General features: G+C 45.1%; 1 protein-coding gene and 1 pseudogene across 3 annotated transcripts; both read left to right on the top strand.

Annotated features, from left to right (window-relative positions):
* The first annotated feature begins 676 nt into the window (after nucleotides 1–676).
* On the top strand, nucleotides 677–2,774 carry LOC133151373 (suppressor of cytokine signaling 1-like; annotated as a pseudogene).
* Nucleotides 2,738–22,671, top strand: LOC133151372 (caskin-1-like). Of its 3 annotated transcripts, none has more exons than XM_061274340.1 (22): nucleotides 2,738–2,873; nucleotides 3,498–3,971; nucleotides 8,478–8,529; nucleotides 9,639–9,736; nucleotides 11,531–11,676; nucleotides 11,775–11,870; nucleotides 12,855–12,976; nucleotides 13,067–13,175; nucleotides 13,700–13,808; nucleotides 14,008–14,102; nucleotides 14,208–14,322; nucleotides 16,330–16,428; nucleotides 16,506–16,690; nucleotides 16,912–16,993; nucleotides 17,269–17,336; nucleotides 17,859–17,966; nucleotides 18,153–18,251; nucleotides 18,369–18,507; nucleotides 18,580–19,373; nucleotides 19,660–20,266; nucleotides 20,345–20,819; nucleotides 21,065–22,671. In XM_061274340.1, the coding sequence occupies exons 2-22, from the start codon at nucleotides 3,878–3,880 to the stop codon at nucleotides 21,147–21,149; spliced, it is 3,777 nt and encodes a 1,258-aa protein (XP_061130324.1). In that variant the 5' UTR covers nucleotides 2,738–2,873; nucleotides 3,498–3,877; the 3' UTR covers nucleotides 21,150–22,671. The 3 variants fall into 3 exon arrangements, with proteins under 3 accessions (XP_061130324.1, XP_061130325.1, XP_061130326.1); XM_061274341.1 differs by lacking the exon at nucleotides 2,738–2,873 and adding an exon at nucleotides 2,928–3,182; XM_061274342.1 differs by lacking the exon at nucleotides 2,738–2,873 and having other exon boundaries at nucleotides 2,928–3,971; nucleotides 18,580–18,719.
* The last annotated feature ends 7 nt before the right edge of the window (nucleotides 22,672–22,678 follow it).

The following is a 22,678-nucleotide window of genomic DNA, read 5'->3' as shown; positions in this document are numbered from 1 at the left end:
ATTGAAAACGATATCCATGCATAGGTGAGGTGCTAAACAACATGTAAAGGTCTGTCATGTGTTTTTCCTAATTGCTGTTTTTAATTTATGGAGCATTGCAATTCAAATTGCTTTTAAAATATCTTTAAAAGGGAACCAAAGTGCATGCTTGGAACTCGACAATTCGAAACCGAATTGTGTATTGGTTACAGAACTTCTTTGCAAATGTATTAATTACATGCTGAACTGACGTACTGCAGATTCTCAAAGCTAGTAAGACAAGTTGGCAAACTGATTAAAGAAATGTTGTTGTGTAAACTACTCAAAAATAATTACATGCCCCAAAACAACAATTAGGGCTGCAGCGAACAATTTTTTCCGTGTCTGTCAAGTAGTCAATGAATTTAAAACTGAAAAACAAATTCAGAAATTAATTTTTGTTTACCGGTGTGTCCCAATAGAGGACACAGAATAGGCAAAAACATTGCTCATTGTTTTCCAGAGTAAAAATAATTTTCTTTATTGGGATTTAACACAAAAATATACTCAGCTATTTAGAATTTTAAATCGAAAAAGACTTTATCAGAAATAAGTCCTCCTCTGCGTCCGTGTTCTGTTTTTGTTTGGACTGTTAAAGATATTCCCACGTGTATTAATGATCTGTCTCATCTGCATTTCATTGCTTTATCAACTCTAGTCAACCAAGGGATGACATCAGGACGCTGCCAGTGCTCCTCTTTATACGTGGAATAGAAGAACCATGGTGCCACAAAATGGACCGAGCAATTAATGGCGCCCAGAACCCAGGTTTTGCTGGCACCCAACAGCGGAGAAAATGGTGAACCCGGCAGTCATCCAGTGGAGGTTTCCCGATGCTATAGGATGGTTAAAGATAAGCTTAAGAGAACAGTAAGAAAGAAAAAGAATTCAAAACAAAAGAAACAGAATCAAGCTCCAGACGAGCCTGCGACATCTCAACAAGTCCCGAATACGGAACACGAGAAGCAGGATGTTGCCGAGAGGCCGCTGGAGACGTTGGAATGGAGCCACTTGGATAATCTCCACCTCTCAGACGATCAACTTGAAACCTGGTGTCAGGTACATACTTGGCTCGCCTTGCTAAACTCAAACAAGAGCAGGGCTGTGACCTGAAAATATGATAGTTTCGCTTTTAAATATCACCCGCAAAGACGACGCCGGATACTATTTTGAGCCTCGTAGGAAGTTTCGGTTTTTAAACATTGCTGTGAGATGAAATCACCGACCGCCGTACTTTCTGCAGTGATAGATACGCAGGCATATATTCTTTATCCTCTACTCCCCCAAAAAAGTCTGCCCTGTATGTGTGAAAATTTTAACCAGACACAAAATATGTACTCTGCAGAGTGGAGCGGCCGCCGCCATCTTGCCCACTCACCAGCGTCCATTCAACAGCTGGAAAGAGTACAAACTGGTGAAGCGCACTTACCGGCAGCTCCAGCACAGTTCCTACTACTGGGGATCGATGAACATGGAGGAGGCACACAAAATCCTCTGGCTGACCTCACCCGGCACCTTCCTCATCAGGTAACTCAAGGCTGGAAGTTAGTTAAAGAGATGCTGAATAGGATTGATTTCAACATCATTGAGTCATGTTATTCTTCAAATGTTCCAAAATGTCATTTCAGTGACTTCAAAAGTATTTCAGAGCAGTGAGTTGTGTTATTAGACTCTGTACTTGCTTACCTCCCTTGGAGCCCCTGGGGGCTAAGCCCTTTATCCATAGATCTAGCGCCGCCCCTGCTGAGGAAGTTTTTTTTTTTTTTTTTAAATCTTGCATATGACAAATACTCCATTACTATATTTAATAAATATATATAAAAACTAATAAACATTGCAAAGAAAAGGCAGGCGGTGTAAAAATTGCCAGTTCATGCCTGACAGGACAAGCCACAACAACAACATACAAATGACGGAATGTTGTCTTTCCAGAGACAGCGGGCAGTCGGACGTCTTCTTCACCTTGAGCTACCACAGCGACGACGGGCCAACCAGCGTCCGTGTGGTGCTCAGAAAGCTGCTCTTCGGACTCTGCGGGAGCCAAAAGACTTTCGCCTCCCTTTTTGATCTGCTGGCTTACTACAGCGGCCCGTCACGCAAACTGACCACACCGTATCGCCGGCAGCGGCCTGAGTGCCTCAAGCAGATCTGCAGGAGGGCTCTGGTTCAGACGTACGGGGCAGAGAACATAAGAAACTTAGCAGGACTCAGCTGTGAGGTGAAAGACTATGTTCATGAGTATCCTTACTCGATATAGTGGGAATACAACATTATATTGTATACATGAATGTATATTGCAGGGACTTGTCTGCCAAAAAAAAAAAAGTCTTTTGATTGAAATAATAATTTACCTTATTGGCCCGAATATAAGACGACCCCGATTGTAAGACGACCCCCTCTTTTTCAAGACTCAAGTTTGAAAAAAGACTTTGTCTAGACCCCCAATGTAAGACGACCCCCCCGCCCTTTTTCAGTTTTATTTCACTGTAAAAAAACTCATCTTATATTCGGGCCAATACGGTACAAGCATTTCATTCCTGACATGAACCAAATCAACAGCGAAAAATGCCCAAATACAAAGAAAGCTGGTCAAAAATAGTTTGCTTCCCGATCAACTCAGGTCATGTGTATATTAGTATTTTGTTTTAACAGAAATGTTCTCTGTACTAATACATTATGTGGACTTTTGGAGTTTATGAAGACTTCCATTCATTTGATTTACAACCAATTCAAGGAGTAAAAGATTGTCTAAAATACTTTTTAATCATTTATTACAGTTTCCCGGTGACTCAATAATGTGTTGTGACATGCTTTTGTCCAAATACCCCAAGGATGGAAAAACTGCAGATTACAAAGTATGTGGGACATCGACACATCACCATGCATAAGTATTCACCTCATTTTGCGTGGGGGCAATTTTTATGCAAATTAGTGCAGAACGGCTGGCTCATTTACACATTTTTAGAAAAAGGCAGATCAAACTTTTATTTGTCTGTTGAATTTCACACACGATGGGTGGGAAGGCACTCCAGAGACCCAACTCATTTGTATACACGCAATTAAAACCTCTGCTCTATTGCAGCCGTTTTGTCCACTAGAGGGCAGAAAAACATCATATATTGTCAATGTGCTGTGGATAGAAATGGTTGGGGGGTAACAATAAGGTTACCCGAACCCAATCCTAATGTTAATTTGTGTAACAGGAATCTTTTCCTCTGTATGTACTGTGTCATTTTTATTTCTTGAGATAATGATGTCACAGACTAGTAATTACGTGTACAGTATTTCCCTTGTTCCCCCAAAATAATAGCGTCGAAACCAAACTGGGTCTTTAAAAATCATCCCCGCGCTCACAATTCAACATATTTGAAAAACGTTTCAGGGAAGGCCTTTATTCATGTCAATACGAGTGTTTTGAGTTACGAACGTGTTGACGGAAAGACTAGAACTCAGAACCACCCGCTGTATTTATTTCGCAGGTCAGGTGATGACAGCAACTGGCGTGGCGCGTGTTCCTGTCGTGCGCGTGCCTGTCCATCATTTTGGCGCCAGGAGGGAGCGCGCGCCCCCTGCGCGTGCGTGACACGTGAGCTGGGAGGAGGGCGCTCGAGAGCTCCACCGCCGCGTACAGCCGGTGAAATCCACGCAAGCACTCACACACACGCGGGTCGAATTGCCGAAACGCTGAAAGGGACGGAATCGGTGGCGGACCGCTTGGGCCCCGAATTGGAGCATCTCTGTCCCCCGGGCTGCACCTGGTTCCCTCGCGCGCCTCTGCTCCAGAGGGAGGCCCCGAGCGGCGACGGGATGTAGCACGGATTAACGGCGGAGGAGAGCGGCGGGACGTGGAGTGAAGGACATGGGGAAGGACCAGGAGCTTCTCCAGGCCGTCAAGACCGAGGACTTGCTGACAGTTCAGCGCCTCCTGCAGAGACCTCGGCCCGGGAAAGCCAGTGAGTAGATGCCCGACAACCTCTTTGGCACACGTACACACACACACGCGCGCGCCAAGTATAAATGTTTGTGATTTGTGTGTGACGTTGCACCTGAGATGATGGAAATGGACATAAACTGCACTTGAATGATTTATTTTTTGCATTTACGCATAAGTACAGAGGATGTGTGTGCGTTTTGTTTGAGAGGAACGAGGGGATGGGAGGATGCCTGTATGTATGTTGTGACGTCAGCATCATAGTGATGACGTTGCACGCGCGCAAAGATATTTCTGGGATTTCTGGACAAACTGCATATATACACAGGTTGTGTGTGTGCATGTGTGCGTGCGTGAGATGCAAGTGCATCAAGGTCCTCCCACTGCTCTCGGGACAGGGGGATTATTGGTGTGTAAAGACGCCAGATGTTAATGGTAATAGTGTGATGATGACGAGAGCGCACGTGACGACGCCGGCGCTCACGTGCCCGAGAGTTGTTGACGGGGTGTCATCTGAGGGCCGGAGGTGATAATTAGATTTCAATTACAGTCTTGCCAACGCAGCCTTACGCCGCCTCGCCTGTTCCACCTCCTCCTTAACTCGCTTCCCTCTCCTTGCCTGGCCTTTTAATCGTATCTCCTTTCTGTTATATTTCGCCTCCTTTGGGCTGGGCCCCACAGTCCCCTTTCTTCTCTGCACTCGTCTCAGCCAGCAGTGCCACGGTGAAGAAAAATGCTTCTCCTCAAATGCCAGAGCAAATCAGCTCGGAGTGTTCAGTCCACTGTGTGTGCTGACAGAGAGAGAGAGAGAGAGAGGAAAGGAAGGGCGAGTAAGCTGGGAGGCTGCATGGAGGAAAGGTATAAAAAGGAAGTCACGATGAGAGGTTAAAGGGTGAGTGATGGAAGGTGTGCGACGCGACAGGAGAGCCGATTTACGTCTGAATAATTAATCAGGCCTCACTGCTGGAGGATCACTGCAACTCTCTGCCTTCATTGGAGAGGTTGTGCAGTCAGGAATATTAATATTGGCTAGAGAGTCGTTACTAGGGCCCGGCTGACATGCGTTCCGATTAATCGGGTTGAATTCAGCGCCAGACCCTTTACCGTCGATTTAATGTCGTGTGAAAACAAATCTGGCTTTGGGAGCGAATGAGTTACGAACCTCACGATTTGATTCGATTTTGAGTCTTTGATTCGGTTTTTATTCCTTACAGTTTGATTTTGATTCTTCGGGTTGCGTTTTCATTTGATTCAATATTGAGTTCATTTCAATGCTCCGATTGATTCAGTAAGTAAATATCCACAAAATATTCAACCCTGCCATTTTGAATTGAATTTACCGTATTTTCCGCCCTATAAGGCGCACCTAAAAACCTAAAATTTTCTCAAAAACCAACAGTGCGCCTTATAGTCCGGTGCGCCTTATATATGGACTAAATTCAAACTGGCCCGAAGTATTGTGTCATGAAATCAATCATAAGTGGCCCGCTGAAGACTATGAATCATGACTCAAAAAGACTATGGATCATTATTTAAAGTATTATTATTATATTATATTATATTGTATTATTTATTATAAAGTAATTTGTTCCGTCTGAAGTTGAAATAAAAAAGATAAAATGGAGAATGATTTGATTTGGATTAAAAATCTGACATGATGCATTAATGGTGCGCCTTATAGTCCGGTGCGCCTTATATAAGGATAAAGTTTTAAAATGGGCCATTCATTGAAGGTGCGCCTTATAGTCCGGTGCGCCTTATAGGCCGGAAAATACGGTAATTGAAATGACAACCCGAGTGTAACTTTGAATGTTACTATATCCGTCAAAGGGGGTTTCAGGGTCATTTTACTACCAGGAACTTAAGTGGAACTTTGCTTAAAATGTTTTCATGATTGTGAGAAGCCAAAATCATGTTACATTTGCAAGCTGAGCCCTGAGCGACCGTGGTGTCATTTTCAATCGAACGGAAGTGGCAAAATGGCCGCCCCCTGAGATGGATAGGAGCAGGTGCAATTTGCTGCTTAATTCACATTCCACAAACACAATATTAATCAATATCATGTTTAGACTAGCATTTTTGGGCTAGACTTTTCCTTTAGGTCTGCCGTAAATAACGTTGACACATTGTGTGAGTCTCAGCTCACACGTGTGTGCAAATGTGCAGACAGAGGTGAAACAGAACTTGAGAAATCCTCGTAATGAAGACCCAGGAGAAGCTCACTCCCCAGCACTTCCTATCTCAAGAAGGTGGTCTTGAGACTGAGAGTCTCTTCCTAAAAGTTGCCCGCCAGCAAGCTTATTGGCCTTGAATGCGAATTAAGTCGGGGCAATTTCTAGCGGATTGTCGCGCGAGATCAGTTTGTTGCAGGAATATCAGATCATAGCCAAGCGGTCGACGGTATGCGAGTTGCATATGCAATCGTCGAGTGGTTGCCACGGTAACAGAGTCTCAGTTGCAGCGTCATGGCTAAAATTAACATATAGGAATTTTGAACTCCGCACAACACTGATTATGAGGAAATTAATTGCATAAAATGCTCAATAATGTATCACTCAGTAGCCAGGAAAAAATTGAAAGTGCATGCAAAATGGTTTATTTTCTTAATATTTATTTTTACTTTTCATTACAATAAATAACCACGCCATTTTTTTAAATGAGATAATAAATGAAAACTGGATAAGTACTAAATTAATGAAGTATTTTTAAACTCCAAAAATCTAATTCATATATTTTAAAATATTTAAATATATTTCTAGATTTAAAATTTACGCATAAATTATTTTATTTATACTATTTGTCTATGTTACTATTCCCAATCCCTCAAGCAATCACTTAATACAAATAAATATATACATTTGTAAAAATTCTATTTACTAGTTATTTTTGATGCAGGCTGCTTTGCTTCTGTGACTAACTGACAGTCTGACGTTGACACAGATATCTGTACTCATTGATTCCGCTGCTAGTCCAACTGGGGGGAAGGGATGGCGCCTTTTTTTTTTTTTTTTATACAGTTAATCCAAGAGTGATGGCAGTAGAGAGGGCGAAAACAAACACGCACACGCACGCACGCTTGTCAGCTGCAGAGTGTAAACAGAACTGCACAACCACCAATCAGATGCCACTCTTTAGCAAATTACAGGGGAAATTAGAGTGTGAGAGCAGGATGAAGGGATGAAGTGCACATAGGGATGTGGAGAGAAGGGGAAAAGCTTTTGCCCAGATTACAGAACAGCTACAGATTACGGCCTGGTGCATGGATTATGAGGGTTTGACCAAAAAAAAAAAAGTAGACGCAGAGAACCAAACCAGCGTATGTGTGTGTGTGAGCATTCCTTGCTGCAGTTTGGTGTCTTCATCCTTCTTATGTGCTTTCAAAGATCAAGGTTATCGCCACATGCACACTTACATCACTTCCATGCACACTCACCCAAACATCAGGAATATATATGCGGGGAAAAAAAAAATCAAATACTAAATACCTCACGCAGTCACGCTGCGCTTTTTTTTTTCTTTGCAAAGATAAACCCACATCTGCCAGCAGCAAATTGGAAAACACTTTTGTTTTTCCATCCTTAACTTTAGGATACGTTGAGACAAATTCGAATAATAGTAATCATAACAATATGTGATTTATTTTTGCTTAATATGACAAATAATAATAATTTTTGCTCAATATTACAAATAATAATAATAATAATACTAAACTATTATTTCAGAAAAAAACAACAACTAACCAACAAAACTAATTGAAATGAATTTGGGATTTTCTACAACCCTTTTTTAGACCAATACCAGTAGGAGTGCTGAACATTTGAGTAGTCAGTGATACCGATACCAAGTACCGATACCACTGTACTCTTGATATATAATCCCCTCCGCACCCAGTAAAAAACAATTACAGATCATTTTAATTCCATTTCTATCATTTTACTTAAAATTGCTTAAAATTAATTTTCTATTGTATGTCCACAAGAGGGCAGCAGATACTCGTATCGAACATTGTCATGAGTACCGATACCTTGAAATAATGCCGAGTTTCAGCACGGTACCAACACCTGGTATCGGCACTTACCCTTCTCAAAATTTAACTAAAAAGTCAAAACAAAAATGAACTATAATATTAAAAAAAAAAAATCTCATTTGCACTTCTTGACTTCTTACAGCCTGCTGGCAAGGACAAAATAGCTGCTTTAAGATTTTTCCCTCACACTTGAATTTTTGGCCTTTAGGGTCTTGACAGCAACTAGTTGTCATTCACAAGCTGCAGTGACCCCGCAGGCTCCTTCACAACCTCACTGTGACTTTCTGCTTCCATTCAATCGCTCAGTTGCTCTGAGCTCACCCCTTTCCGGAAGAACCCCTGTTATGTTTTGCGGCCCTCAAAGGGCATAAAAATTCTGCAGCGTTCCGGAAACCTGCAGGGAATAAATGAATATGTAAAGCCGAGAATACATGAATCCCTAATGTATTTTCATATATTGAAATGTAGACTATTTCTATAACAATTCTCCTTGCTTTTCAGAGCTCCTCGGAGCAGCCAAGAGGGTGAACGTCAACATTCAGGATGCAGATGGGTAAGGAGAAACAGCTTCTTCATTCACATAATGCTTCCCCCAATACTATTGTGATGATCGCTAATGTGAAAGTTTTGACAGAAGACCAGGCCTGAAATTGTCAATGAATGCTTAAAGGGCAAGTGAGATATTTTCTTGACAATAATATGTCCTAGGTGCCCTTAATAGTTCAAACACGGTGTTCTGATTATATTGTGTTTGCGGAATAAGAGTTAAGCAGTAAATTTGACCAGAATTTCTCAAACGGCGGCCATTTTGCCACTTCCTGTCACCTAAAAGTGAGGTACAATATGTCTATACAATATTTTTTTCCTTACAATAATATGTCCTAGTTGCTCTTACTAGTTCAAACACGGTGTTCTGATTATATTGTGTTTGCGGAATAAGAATTAAGCAGTAAAATTGACCTGAGTTTCTCAAATGGCGGCCATTTTGTCACTCCCAGTCAACTGAAAGTGAGGTTGAATATGTCTATACAATCATTTTTTTTCTTAAGAAAAAATACTCAGGATAAAATCAAAGGTATTTAGACGACTTCGGCCTCTGCAATTCATCTAGAAAGTTCCATACATGTTACAGAGTAAATTATATATACTTCCCTCCTCTGTAGCTACATGAGTAGACATTTTTTGAAATAGTGTGTCAGTGTTCCCTACAATCCACAACTCTTGAGTTCAGGCTATTTTTAGACTTTGTGATTGGATGATCTTTATGTGCGCGTTTGCTTGGTTTGTCATTGTGTTCCATTTGGTTTGGGATTTTTTAACACGCTGATTGGAATCGCATCATCGGTCCCCACTGCATGTTTAATGACTGATGATTGGTCGATTCAGCTCCAGGGCCCGGCTTTTATATTCACGGGGGATCCATTAGACACTCACACACACTCACACACACACACACGAGTGTATGCCAGGCTCTAGGGCAGAGCAATTGCTTATTAATGGAAGTAGGTCATTTGCACCCCCCACCCAGCGACATCGCTCTTTCACTGAGCCGAGGGGTGGAGCTGTTCTGCAGCCGAAGATTAACCCGGCTTGAAGTTATGATCTTACACACGCGTGTGTATTAAGGTGTAACATTTTCACATCGTCTGTGTATGTGTGAAGGTTGTCGCCTCTGCATCATGCTGCTCTGAGTGGCAATAAGGAGATGATCTCTCTGCTGCTGGAGGCTCAGGCAGCCGTGGACATTAAAGACAATAAAGGTAAGAAGAAGAAAAAAGACATTTGCATATTGCATGTCATTGTGTCAAACAAATACATCAACGTGCCAATGGTGGGAAAAAAACGTTCCTTTCTGGAGCTGATGATGTTTCGCTGAGGCATCAAACTGTTGTAGCATAGCGCCAACTACTGCCAAGGAGGACTTACTTCAACCCCGGGGAAAAAAAAACAAGAATAAAAACTGACAACCACAGATACACAATAACACAATAAAAACAATAGAAATATTCTTTCACCAGATCTAAAACGTTTTTATTGCTGCTCCCCCAAAGGTGCCCCGGCTATTGTAGATGCTGTTTGTGAAAAGCAGATGTGACAATAAATACAGAGGAAAAACAAGGCCCTGTTACGTAATAAAACGCTGAACTTTCTGAGGCCCGAAATAATATTTGTACAAAACGACAGATTTGTGTGCACAGCAAACAAGAGAGCAGAAGTGAGAGCGAGAAGCCAAGAGGAAGGAGAACAGCCCAGATTTTCTTTTTTTTTTCTTTCATCTCAAGCCCCCCCCCCCCCCCCCCCCCAAACCCCCCACTGCCATCCTCCTCTAATATCTTCATCCATCGCAGTCTGGCAGAACATGAGAAGACAGAAGTCTCAGGGCAGATGGGAGACATAAATCCCCCAGGATGGAGGACTGCCTTTTCCCAAGTCTGCCATCATACACGGTGCGTCTCTAAATGGACGCAGACCCCTCGCCCCCACTCCCACCCCCCTCCATTGTGCTGTACCTCCTGGAGTAGCTCACCACAGAGGATGTTGCGAGGAAGCCATCAATTACTTCTTCATTGCATTCCTGAAGTGATATAGGAGGCTTTGTGTACATTCTTTTTGTATTTCTAGATTTATAGACCCTATTCCAGTGGTCCAAAGTCTGGCTCAGGAACTGTAAGGGGCCTGGTAACATGTTTGTTATTGGTCCAAAGCATTTTTTAATTCTACAAAGAATCAAAAGGTTACGAAAAATGGCAACTGTTGTGGGGGTCTACACAGTTGACTTCCACTATACCATTTATATGTTTCATAAACAGAAAGTGAATGGGACCTCACCTTCAGTGGAAAGCGTTTAGCCTTCTCCGTGTTAAGACAGCCAGCAGATAAAATGCCGCTTAAGATGCCAAGATAACCAACCAACCCTGTTGATTCCTGCCTCGGAAGAAAAAAAGGCCACCTGGAAGGTGGCCAATCAGCTGGGCCAACATCCTTCCAGGGGGGGGGGGTGAAGATTTTTCTAAATATACCAGCAGCAACACTAACAGCTATGTTTTCCTAAGTGTTAAAGGGTGCACTCTAAAATAAGCCAAATTGGTTCAAAAAAATGTTTTTTCATTCACAAGCTCTTCTGCAGGCCTCCCTGCTTGGAAGCAGTTTGTCTTGGAGGTCCCGGAAGCATTCACACTCCTGCGCTGTAATAACGGGGTCACGGAGTGTGGAACAAGTAATTTGACGGCAATTCCCGAGGGAGGCATCATCTGATGCGCCTCACAGCAAACACCGCAATAAATTACCGACTGAGAATCTTTATTACCTCCGCCAAGGAAGTTGCCTTTTCATTGCAATGCTTTTTCCTATGACTGTAGAATTACAGTGCAGAGGTATGAAAGGTCAGATATATGCAAAAAAAAAAGCAAAAGAGCCACAGTCACAATAAACAGCGGTTATTAAATAAATAATATGATTTGGTGGCCGACTTGCATTACCTTGGGAATAAAAAATTCCGTGACTTCATATTCTCGACATGTATTTGCTTAAGGGTGTCACCTGTGTTTGTGTAGGGATGCGTCCTCTGCATTACGCCGCCTGGCAAGGCAAGACTGAACCACTGAAAATGCTGCTGAAGGCGGGCTCGTCCGTCAACGGACAGTCGGACGAAGGACAGATCCCTCTCCACCTGTCTGCTCAGCACGGACACTATGATGGGGTAACACTTGTGCTTTTCTGTATCGTGCGTGTTATTTTTATTTATTTTTTTTAGCGATGAAGCGTGACATTTACAAGCACCGTTTTGTGTTTTTGCAGTCGGAGATGTTGCTGCAACACCAGTCCAACACGTGTATCTCGGACACCGCGGGAAAAACGCCGCTGGACCTAGCCTGTGAATTTGGACGTGTCGCAGTGAGTATGAAAGCAAAATAAAAATATGCCAAGAGGAAATTGCCGGTGAGCGCTCAGGGTCAGCAAGGCCTTCTCTGCTTATATACCTCATTGATGTTCTTCTCGAAAAAACGAAAATAAAGCTAGCGCGTCAGTTAGCCACATTAGCCCACTAGGATTAGCCACAAGCTGTTAGCGCCACTTATTCGGAGGACATGAGGGCATGTCGTTTGCAGGTTGTAGCCATCTAATGTTTTAACGACGGTTCCTGTGAGAGGATGTGGAATTTTTGTTGGAATATATGTCTGCTTTTCATAACGTCATGAGGTGTAATTTTTTTTATAGCCACTAGATGGTGTCATTACACAAAGTTAGCAACAACAAATATTCAACAATTATTTTTTTAAAAATCTACAAATTTACTGGTTACTCTGACACGGGAAGATCTACCCAAGACTTTCAGAATCAGAAGTCCTACATGACATAATACAAACCATATTAGTAAAGGGACCAATTTGATTTCAATTTTTTTGGTTCGTCGGAGCAGAGTTACAAGCAAGTCCAACGAGCAAAACATGTCTAGCGATCTGGACACATTATTACATTTAATAATCAGCATCTATGGGGAGTATGATGTTTTGTTTTTCGCTGGGATTGGTATTAAGAGATGGATTAAGTTGGGTAAATCCCCACTGGAAGGCCTAGGCACCGCTGACATAAATAAACATTTTTAGTAGGTCCCTATCGTTTTCTGTCAACCTTTTGATCTGGTCCAAACAAAAATCATAACTTGTTTTTTTTTTCATTAAATTTGTCTCCGTAGCAGCGTAAAACCGCTCCCATGCAGCATTAGAAGACATTCAGTTCAAAACGACAATCCCGATTTAATTGCGTGCCTCATCCCTGATTACTCTTTTGTGCACTTTGAAGCCTATTCGGAAACAATTGTGAACTGAAGCGTGATTTCATTCACGTTTTTAATTTAATATGGTATATTTTTGTTAGGTGGTTCAGCTCCTGCTCAGCAGCAACATGTGCGCCGCCATGCTGGAGCCCAAACCCTCCGACCCTAACGGGGTGTCGCCTCTTCATCTCGCCGCCAAGAACGGACACATGGACGTAATACGGTCTGAAAATGTCACTCATGATATCAAACACTTTTAGTCTGTAAAAAGACAATTCAATGTGATACTGCTCGATTCCAATCCACGTTGCAGGTTGCTGATTCAGGCCGGCATTGATATCAACAGACAGTCCGAGTCTGGTACAGCTCTGCATCAGGCTGCCCTCTGTGGGAAGACAGAGGTAGTGCGCCTCCTGCTGGAAGTAAGTCTGTCGAAAGGAATTGCTTCACCTGTACTACTTATTTAATAATATTATAGGGGTTATATGCTGAAAATGTTTGTCGTTCTTTTTATTTGTTATTGTCATTATATTGTATCGGTTGGTGCACCTTTAGATTTCTTCTGCTTTCTTTATTTTTTTGCCACTTCTGTCTGTCTCCGTGCAAAACGGTCTGAGTAGCACACAAGTCAGTCATGCTTGAGAGATGGTGAAATTTTAGCCGCAAAATGTCATCGCGGGGCTTTTTTTTTTTTGTCAGTCTTCTTGGATGATGCGAGGCCGCACTGACTCATTGAGTAAATGTGAGACTGGAAGAACATTCCATAATCGAAGGAGAAAGATGCAGGCAAGCGAGCGGAAAGACTGAAAGAAAGAATATAATTCTTAGCGTTGTAAAATAAATAGAGTAGCAGGACTTGAGTTTTTTTTATTTTTTATTTGTTCTCAGGTTGATTAGAAATTGCACCGAAAATATAATCGTGCATTCCTGTTGTTTATTCACTCAGAGCGGGATCAGTGCCGGAGTGAGGAACACTCTGAGTCAAACCGCACTGGACATTGTGAACCAGTTCACCACCACTCAGGCCAGCCGTGAGATCAAGCAACTCCTCAGAGGTGAGTGCAAATTCAACACAAATGACTGGAAGTAAAAGTTCACCATTTGCTACGTTAGTGTGGTTGGGAATTACACAGTGAGGATGCACCAAGTCCTTTTTCATATTTTGTTGTTTTGGACAAAATGAAAATGATATGATAATGCAATTCTCCGTTGCCGTTCACCTCAGCACTTCTCTGCTCGGCTTGTGCTTTGTAGATGCGTCTGCTGCCATGCAGGTGCGAGCGCTGAAGGACTACTGCAACAACTACGACCTCACCAGCCTCAACATCAAATCGGGAGACATTATTACGGTACAAAAAATGAACCGCACTATACGTGTGTCAAATCATCACGTGTCAAATCATCAGCTAATTGATCCATTTTCGCTCCGAGTGTGACTTTGTTTGCGTCGGCAGGTTTTGGAGCAGCACTCGGACGGCCGGTGGAAAGGGTGCATTCACGATAACCGCACAGGAAATGACCGCGTGGGCTACTTCCCGTCCAACATGGTGGAAGTCATCAAGAGGGCAGGTGAACACCCGCACCACAGCCGTGGTGTGTGTGTGTGTGTGTGTGTGTGTGTGTGTGCGTGCGTGCTCAGCGGCCTTTTTATGTAGCTCTAGCTAATCATTAGTTAGACAGCTTACAAGCTCCATTTTAACATGTGACTCATAGCTTTTCCCACCCAAAACATCACTTCAACCCATCCTTTTTCCTTTCCATTTATATTTCTCCTATTATTCCATCCTACCCAATGACTGTAACCATAGATTGTAAATCGCCACTGGACATTGTGTTAACGATAACACTGGCGGAGCCCCCAAGGAAAAAAAAATCCGAGCTCCGCCAGTGACCAAAATTGGTGTCCAAAGCTCTCACTTCAACTTTTTGACTGGTGATGGTAATACTCCTACATCTAAGCTCAGATCTGATGTAGTCACACTGTCCAGATGTACGATACAGTCTATGAACTTGAAAATTCGACAGTGGCCTGAATCACAAAGTTCAAATATGCTAGTTTTGTTAGCCCGTTAGCTTTAAGCTATTTGTTGTGTTCTGTTTAGTTTTACCGTAAAGTTCAACAGGGGTCGCCAACAAACGTTAAGTTTGCTGCCGTCATGACTTTACGCTATGGCTTTTTTTTTTTTTTTTGCAAGATAAAGCAAAACGTCGAGTAGCTTGTCAATGGTTGACGTCGGCAGATAATGTTGGTGTTTGCAAATCAAGTCAGTTTGTGAAGGTTCCAGTGGGTTTGTGGGCCAAGATTTACTGACACAATTGCTCCCCGCGGCTTCATCGCATGTCAAACGAAAAGTCTATTCTTGGTCTTGTGATCATGTGACCCGTGTGCTCATATGAAGAAGGATGCTTAGTGATGAAGGCTACTGTTGTGCATGCTTGTGCTGCTTGTTCATACGTCACAAAAAAGAAAGCATCTATCTCTATAAGTGTACACTCCCGTTTATATTATTAAAAAAAAAAAAAAGTCCACTGTAAATATATACATTGTTGTGGCTAGGACAGCTAGGACATCGTAATTCCCAAGGAATGTTACAAAAGTGCAACGGCAAGATTATTTTTCACATTGCTGGACTATTGATAATGATTGACAAAAAAAACAAAAATTTAATTGGAAACCTCACATACAGGAAGTGACCCTCATTTAGAGATAGATGCTTTTCCTCTTGCTGCGGTGACGCGAGTACGTGTTTTTTTTCTCATACATTCTCTTCTGATGATTCTTACTTTCTTATTTTATTTTTTTTAAGTGGGCTGATGAGTTGTCGTGTTGTGTTGTTGTTTTTGTTTTTGCATTTCTTGTCCGTCTTCCTCCTCATCATCCTCCTCCTGGCCCGAGCCCAGGCCTGTCCCCCTCCCAGCAGTGCCACACGCTGCTGCTGCGCAGGCCCAACCCCTGTCCCGTTGGCTCGCTCAACGGACATTCGTACCCCCCCTCCAAGGTCCTCCCTTTGCACCTGCCCTCCCCTCCTACCCCTCACCCCACCGGGCAATCCCTCCCTCGCTTCTCCTCGTTCGGGTACGTGCCTCTTCCCATCTCTCCGCCTTCTCTCTCCACTCCTCCTCCTCCGCCTCCTCCTCTGTCTACTCCTCTCTCCACTTCTCAGGAGCAGCAAAGTCAGACAGGTACATACAGTAGAACACTTCATAGTAACCTTTTAAGATTTATTCTTGGGCAATAAGAGACATTTGATATTCAGGTCAGTTTTTTGAACGGGCAGAGAGGGGAAAATACAATATTAGTTATCGGAGAGTTCCGATTTTGAAATCCTCCCCCGTGGCTGCATAGAATCCAAAGAATTTTTAGTTGCCGTAGCAATAGTTGTACATTTGTAAATAAAATGAAATCCCCCCACAATGTCAATATTTCCAATGCATATAGATCACTTTTTATTTAATCAGAAATGCCATTCCAACGGGTACACATGCTTGTTCTTGCTTGTGTATCGTAGGAAAAAAAACAAAAGTTCGCGGAAATGTGTTTGGTCATAAGTGTTTGTCCTTTTGCGTGCGTGGCAGGTTCACGGACCACGGAGCTGAGTCCTCAGGGTTCTCCTACTTTGGGCCAGCAGAGCAGCACGAGTGAGGACATCTGGGTGCTGCGCAAACCGCTGGCAGGTAAACATCAGCATGTGTGTGTGCTTGATTTTTTGACCTTACAAATGACGCTGCTTTTTGCCACCTCCGACCTCTAGGGGGCGAACGCAGCGGCAGCGTGGGCAGCCTCGGAAGCGCCAGGTCGTCCAGCAGCCTGCAGGGCTCGGGGAACACGCACGTCTTGACCACGCCCGCACCCAGCCCTCATCCGGCACCGACGCCGGGGGTCAACACGCATGGCCTTAACGCTCCGGGCCTGCATGCGCAAGCTGAGGGGGTCAAGGTACAAGATGTCTTTATTATCTATCTGTGCCACACTCAACACACAGATTAGCTAAGCAGTTAGCCACTTAACAGCTAGCCAACTCGACACTCCCATTCACTGACACCCACGTCACTCACCGGGCTCGGTCGCACCTTTTACCGATTTTCGGTGCACTTCTTTCGAGTGGCTTTGCGTATATGTGTTTATATGGAGCAAAAGTTTTTGTGTGTTTTTTTTAGCTCCTGGCCACCGTCCTGTCCCAGTCGGTAAAAGCCAAGGAGCATCTCTTGGAGCAGTCGCAGTCCATCGAGCAATCAGCGAGTAAGAGCTGAAATATTGCGAAAATACAGCACGACTTTTTTGTTCTTCAAAGTCAGTTCTGACAAATGGTGGATTCTGATGTGATTCGACACAACCATTCAGAAGAGTCAGGACATTTGTCACAAATAAAACACGTTCCGAAATAGAACATCACAATGTGATGTGGATCGGGTTTGTCATCATTTGATCTCTCCAAAGGCCACCTGTCTGTTCTAATCATCCAGTGATCCAAACGTCTGCTTTGACATTCATATTATTTTTCTCTCCCGAAAAAGGTTCTTCAACTTCCAATGTTCACGAGCAGCGGCCATTCGAGCGCAAGACCGAGGAAGACGATGGGAAAGTGAGTTTTGGGCCTGTTTTCTGGTTCTGCTCTCCACATGATGGATTAAATCTTAAATTCAAAAATAATTAGAGAGAAGTCTTTTAGCTACGGAGGAAGTCGACCGTGTTGGACTTAATCAACTCCTCAATCAAAACGGGCCGAGTGTGATTTGTTGCCGTGATCTCGGCACATCATTGAGCGAGGCAATGCCTTCAAGTGCCTTGTTGGTGGGGAAAATGAAAAGTATTTTTTTTTTCACTTCGCTGAGCCAGCTCACCCATTACATCCCGAATCGAGCAGGGAGCCCTAAATGAGGGAATTATCTCGGACACGACCGCGGACATCATTCAACGTGTGTGCCAAAAAGCTATTTAAAGGGTCCGTTCACCCTACTTACAAAAAGCAATAACGGCAATCTAGATATGCAGAACCTTTTTTTTTTTGTTCCGCTAAACATATCTGGCCCAAATGATGAGTTTCTGTGCTAGTAGTGAGTTGTGTCTCTGCGCTAGGTTCACGCAGCAGTGTTTTGTGTTCTAGAAGCAGGCAGTGGTGGCATGGCTGGGTGAGTTTCAGCTGCAGTTCTACACCACCCACTTCCTCACGGCGGGATATGATCTAGACACCGTTAGCCGCATGACCCCTGAGGTAAGGTCAAGACCCCCCCCCCCCTTTTGTACCGCCCCATTTGTTTGTGAAGGCTCCACCCGTCATTAAAGCTGACGCGGCGGTATGATGTAAACCCCTCAAGGGCAGGGGACACTCACTAGCCATTATCAAGACATAATATTGCGCAACCGATGCAAATTTCTGACCTTTTTGTTTGCGTCAAAGGACATGACGGCCATCGGGGTGATGAAGCCAGGACATCGGAAGAAGTTAATGTCGGAGATCAGCAAGTTGCCCTCGGATTGGCTGCCGGACCACAAGCCCGTAAGGTTCTCACGTGTACTGCGCAAATTGTTTTTATAGTTTTGGCCGCTCCACATTCAAAAGAGGATTGACACAAATGAGCTTTTTGCGTCTCACTGTGTGTGTGCTTGTTTGTAGGCCAATTTGGCGGATTTCCTTTCTCACTTGAGTCTCAGTCAGTACTACCAGGTCCTGGTGCAGAACGGTTATGAAAACATCGACTTCATCTCCGACATCAGCTTGGAGGATCTTCAGGAGATCGGTATTTCCAAACTTGGTGAGGTGCCACTGAGTCGTTTGGGATATTGGAAAATGTTTTCTTGACATACTTCCGCTGCTCTTCACTCAGGCCACCAGAAGAAGCTGATGTTAGGAGTGAAGAGACTGAAGGACTTACAGAGAGGAAACATCAGTCCAGAGGCCCGACAGAGTCCGTCCACACCTCCATCCAGCCCAGGCGGCGGCAGCGTCTCGGAGCCCCGGACAGAGGCGAGGAAACAGCGGGAGGGTGGTTCTAGCCCGTTAGCGAAACCACGCCCGAGTGTCTCTCAAAATTCCCCCACGCAAACTCCGCCACAAACCCCCACGCACGCTCAAAACCAGCAGGCCTCTCCGAGGGCTCGCCCGCGACCTTCCACCCGGCAGGCGACGGCGGCGGATTCGCCTGTGCCGACGCTCCGGCTACCCAGCGAGGAGGAGGAGCGACGGAGAACTCACAGTCTGATTGGCCCCGAAACAGACTCGCGCTACGCCACCGTGTGCCGCAGCAGTTCCGCCCGCAGCCCCGCGGTCGCCAACGACGTCACCGTTAACCGCAGCCAGTCGTCGGTCACACTCCGCCCTCGCCGGAAAGGTCGGCCGCCGACGCCGCCCAAGCGCTCCTGCTCTTCCATCACCGGGCCTGACGGGGAGGGAGAAGGACCGGGGGAGGGGCTCCTCGGCCTGCCAACTTTTAGAGAGAGGCGAGCCAGCGACTGCGGCAGCCTGGGCTCGGCTTTAAGAGCTCAGGAGTCGGCGGGCCTGGAGAGGTCAGAGGGGGCTTCTGGAAGCGTGCGCAGCCTCGCCGCCATGCTCGAGACGTCCATTGTGAGCGGAGCCAAAACCCTGCCGAGGAATCTGGGAAGCAGCCCCAACTACCTGCAGGTGTTTTGTGTGTCTTTGTCTCGTGTTTCACCGCGTTTCCACCAAGCACTAGTTTGCTTCCGTTCACCACCGTAAGGTTGGGTAGGTGGATCAAGAGGCGGCCAAGTCACGTACTCCGTTTGCCTCCACCCATGTCAAAATAAGTTCACCAAAACTCACAAAAATTCCTCAAAAACAAAAAGTACACGCGTGTATTGTTCCCCCACCCTGTAGAGTTACATACATAAATATAAGTGTGTGTGTGTGTGTGCGCGCACATTCATCTTAACGGGAGTGTACTTTACAGGTGAGCCCCCCGACACTCCGTCGCCAGACCGGCTCAGGCGGCCTTGGATCAGAAGATGATGACGTCCTGAATCGACGCAGGACCATCAGTGGACCAGAAGGCAACGAGGAGGCCCCTCCGCTACCGGCTCAGCAACGTCCAGAACCGCGGCCCCGCTCAACTATCATCTCCTCCACCGCCGAAATCTCAGACGGCTCGGCGACACTTCGGAGGAGACCTCGCCCTTCTCCGACGGACCCCGTAGCGCCCGTGTCTCCCACCGTCGTCACCATGACAACCGGCTCCGACACAATACGCAGGAGGCATCGCGTGGCTGAGCAATCAGAAGGCCAAATAAGCAATAATCAATCCGATTCTTCTAAAAGTCCCAGCGACGGCTGCCAGCAGCAGAACGGTGGCGTGGTTCTGAGGCGGAGGCCCGTGTCGGAAGCATCAGACGGGACGGAGAAGAGCTGTGAGTGGATGGAAGCCAGGAAGTCCTTAAAGCCACCGGTCTCGCCCAAACCTTCCTCAGTGACGCTGAGAAAGACGCAAGCTGACCCTCCAACCCCGACCCGACGGGTCCCTATACCCGGTCCTGATAGCGCTGACACGACAAACAGTCCTGGTGAGACATCAATGTGAACATTTTGATATATAGTGCTAATTATTTACGATCTTTGTATTTCTTATTTTTTTACGGCAGAAACAAAGCGTGTTCCCCCTCCTGTGTCACCCAAACCTCGCGGCCCTCCAACAGCACCCAAACCAGGAAAACCTGGCGTAGCCTCCACCGCCGTGAGCCCCGCAGCCACCAGCCCCGCGGCCGCCACCCCCTCGCCGACTCCCAAAACCTCCCCCATTCCCGCTCCCGACACCCCCTCCGCCCCGTCCCTGTCACCAGGGCTCCCCCTTACGTCTCCCTCGCCCGCCCAGAGTCCCTCCACGCCGTCTCCTCACCCCGTCAAACCGCCACGCTCCTCCATCGCTGGACTCTCCATCGACTTGGTGGGAGTGCAGGAGGAGGAGGAGAGAAGGAAGGAGAGGGAGCAGACGAAGCACAAAGAGGAAAATGAGGAAGAGAAGGGGGCGCAACATGGTTTGGAGGAGACCAGCGCGTCTTTAGCGGCAGCTTTACAGGCTGCCGAGCACAAAATACAAGAAGACGATGCACAAAATGAGTAAGTCGCCAGGCTTCATCTTGGGGGGGGGGGGGCATCATGAAAAACTATTTAATTATTGGATGAATTGAACAAGTAGGGCATAATGTTACAAGTGTTCTGAAATGAGCACAGCTTTAATTAGCGCCTCTGGCCTTTCAACTTGATCAGCGGCCATTGAGGCTGCAGAACTTTGCAGTTTATTGAAAAACAACATCACGGACTCAAGCACAAATTGTCTCCACTCTGCCTTCTCCACTTTCCAGCAAAAAGACAACCGTGTCCATATTGGATGACATCGGCAGCATGTTTGACGACTTGGCCGACCAACTGGACGCCATGCTCGACTGAGCTCCCGGGTTTCGAGTCCTCCTGTCCGTCCTTCGCCGGGTAGCGTCGAGAAACCGCTGCGGAGGCTGCAAAAGAGTGTGTTGCACCCGTGGATCCAAGAAGGTGTTCTTCACTTGATGGGTGATGATGCCCACCGAGCTCACACACACACACACGCACACACACCTCACAGTACATGGCCTATGATGCTCCGAGCTGACTGAGAAGCACAATCGATCTCATCTCTTCAAACAAGAAGAAAATAAAAGCACATGGACTGACTCGAAGGGGAAAGGAAGACAGACAGGAAGCAGACAGTTGAGGGTTAAAAAAAAAAAAACATGCAAAATAGGCCGTGTGTGTACTTTTCTGCAGAGAATGCAGTTGTCCTGCTTCTCTTATGCGTGGATGAAGGAGGGCGGTCCACTGAAGCTCCCAACTCGTGTATGCGTGTGTGTATCATGTGTTTCTCCGTTGATGTCGTTGTTGCTGTTGTCGTCGTCCAGTTCTGAGCGCGTGTCACCCTATAACAAAATGTCCTTCCCCCCCCCCCCGATAATTCACACTCTTTTTACGCCGGTGATCGCAACTATGGGTGTTCAGGAATCCTAGGGCGGGTACCAAAACACCAGAGGTGGAGGACTTGGACTCACTTGACTTGATGTTGACTTGATATTAATGAACTTGACTCTTACGGTATATAAAATTTATCAGATAAAAACAACAACAAAAAAGACTTTGCCTTTGCTCAGTAAGATCAGACTTGAGACATGTATGACTTACTCCCACCTCTGCAAAACCCAAATAAACATACATTCACTTCCCTTTTTAATCTTGCTGGTTGTTTTGGTGGTGTGTTTGCTCGAAATGGAAATATTATGCAACAACGCATACAAGCACAAGGTGTAAAATGTTTTGAAAAGATAATCGTACATTTCAAAACTTGAGAAAGTACATCCAGCATAGTTCTTGATAGACATCGGGGTGTTTGAGCTGCTAGAGCGCCCTCTGCTGTCGGTTAGTAAAACTGCCTCTGCCCCACCTTCAACCCGGTGTCAATTATTTATTTACTCTGCATCTCTCTGTGCCTTGGTAGCGTTCTTTCATGCTTTCTTCTGATGTCGTTGTTTGCCTACTTTTTCCACTTGAATGAATCTCCCAGTGTATCCATGTTAGAAGACGCTTGTAGGTTTATGACCATTGAGAAGCATTTTTGCAAGCCGTTCTTTAAGCTGTTAGAAGCCATCTTTGCTCTTTCCCTTCCCTCTAAACTCCCAATTTCCACAGGAGAAGTCCCCCAATAAAGAGCCCACCTGTATTTTTATGCCCTTCCCAAAAAGATCCAAATATATATTTGAGAGATGGATATATGCGAATAATAACAATATTGGTGATGGATCAGAGGCTAGCTGATTAAATCTACATTTATGGCTGAATGTGTTGTGAAAGCTGTGCCACAGTCGGGTCTCAAGGTTTTGTTTTTCTGCTATGACGATGCATTCATGTACAGATGTGAACAGAATAAATGTAAGGATTAAACGTGTGCACTT

Source organism: Syngnathus typhle, linkage group LG3, assembly GCF_033458585.1.
Source record: "Syngnathus typhle isolate RoL2023-S1 ecotype Sweden linkage group LG3, RoL_Styp_1.0, whole genome shotgun sequence".
Lineage (NCBI taxonomy): Eukaryota > Metazoa > Chordata > Actinopteri > Syngnathiformes > Syngnathidae > Syngnathus > Syngnathus typhle.
The sequence above is the reverse complement of the archived record's forward strand: the minus strand, read 5'-3'. Positions and strand labels throughout refer to the sequence as shown.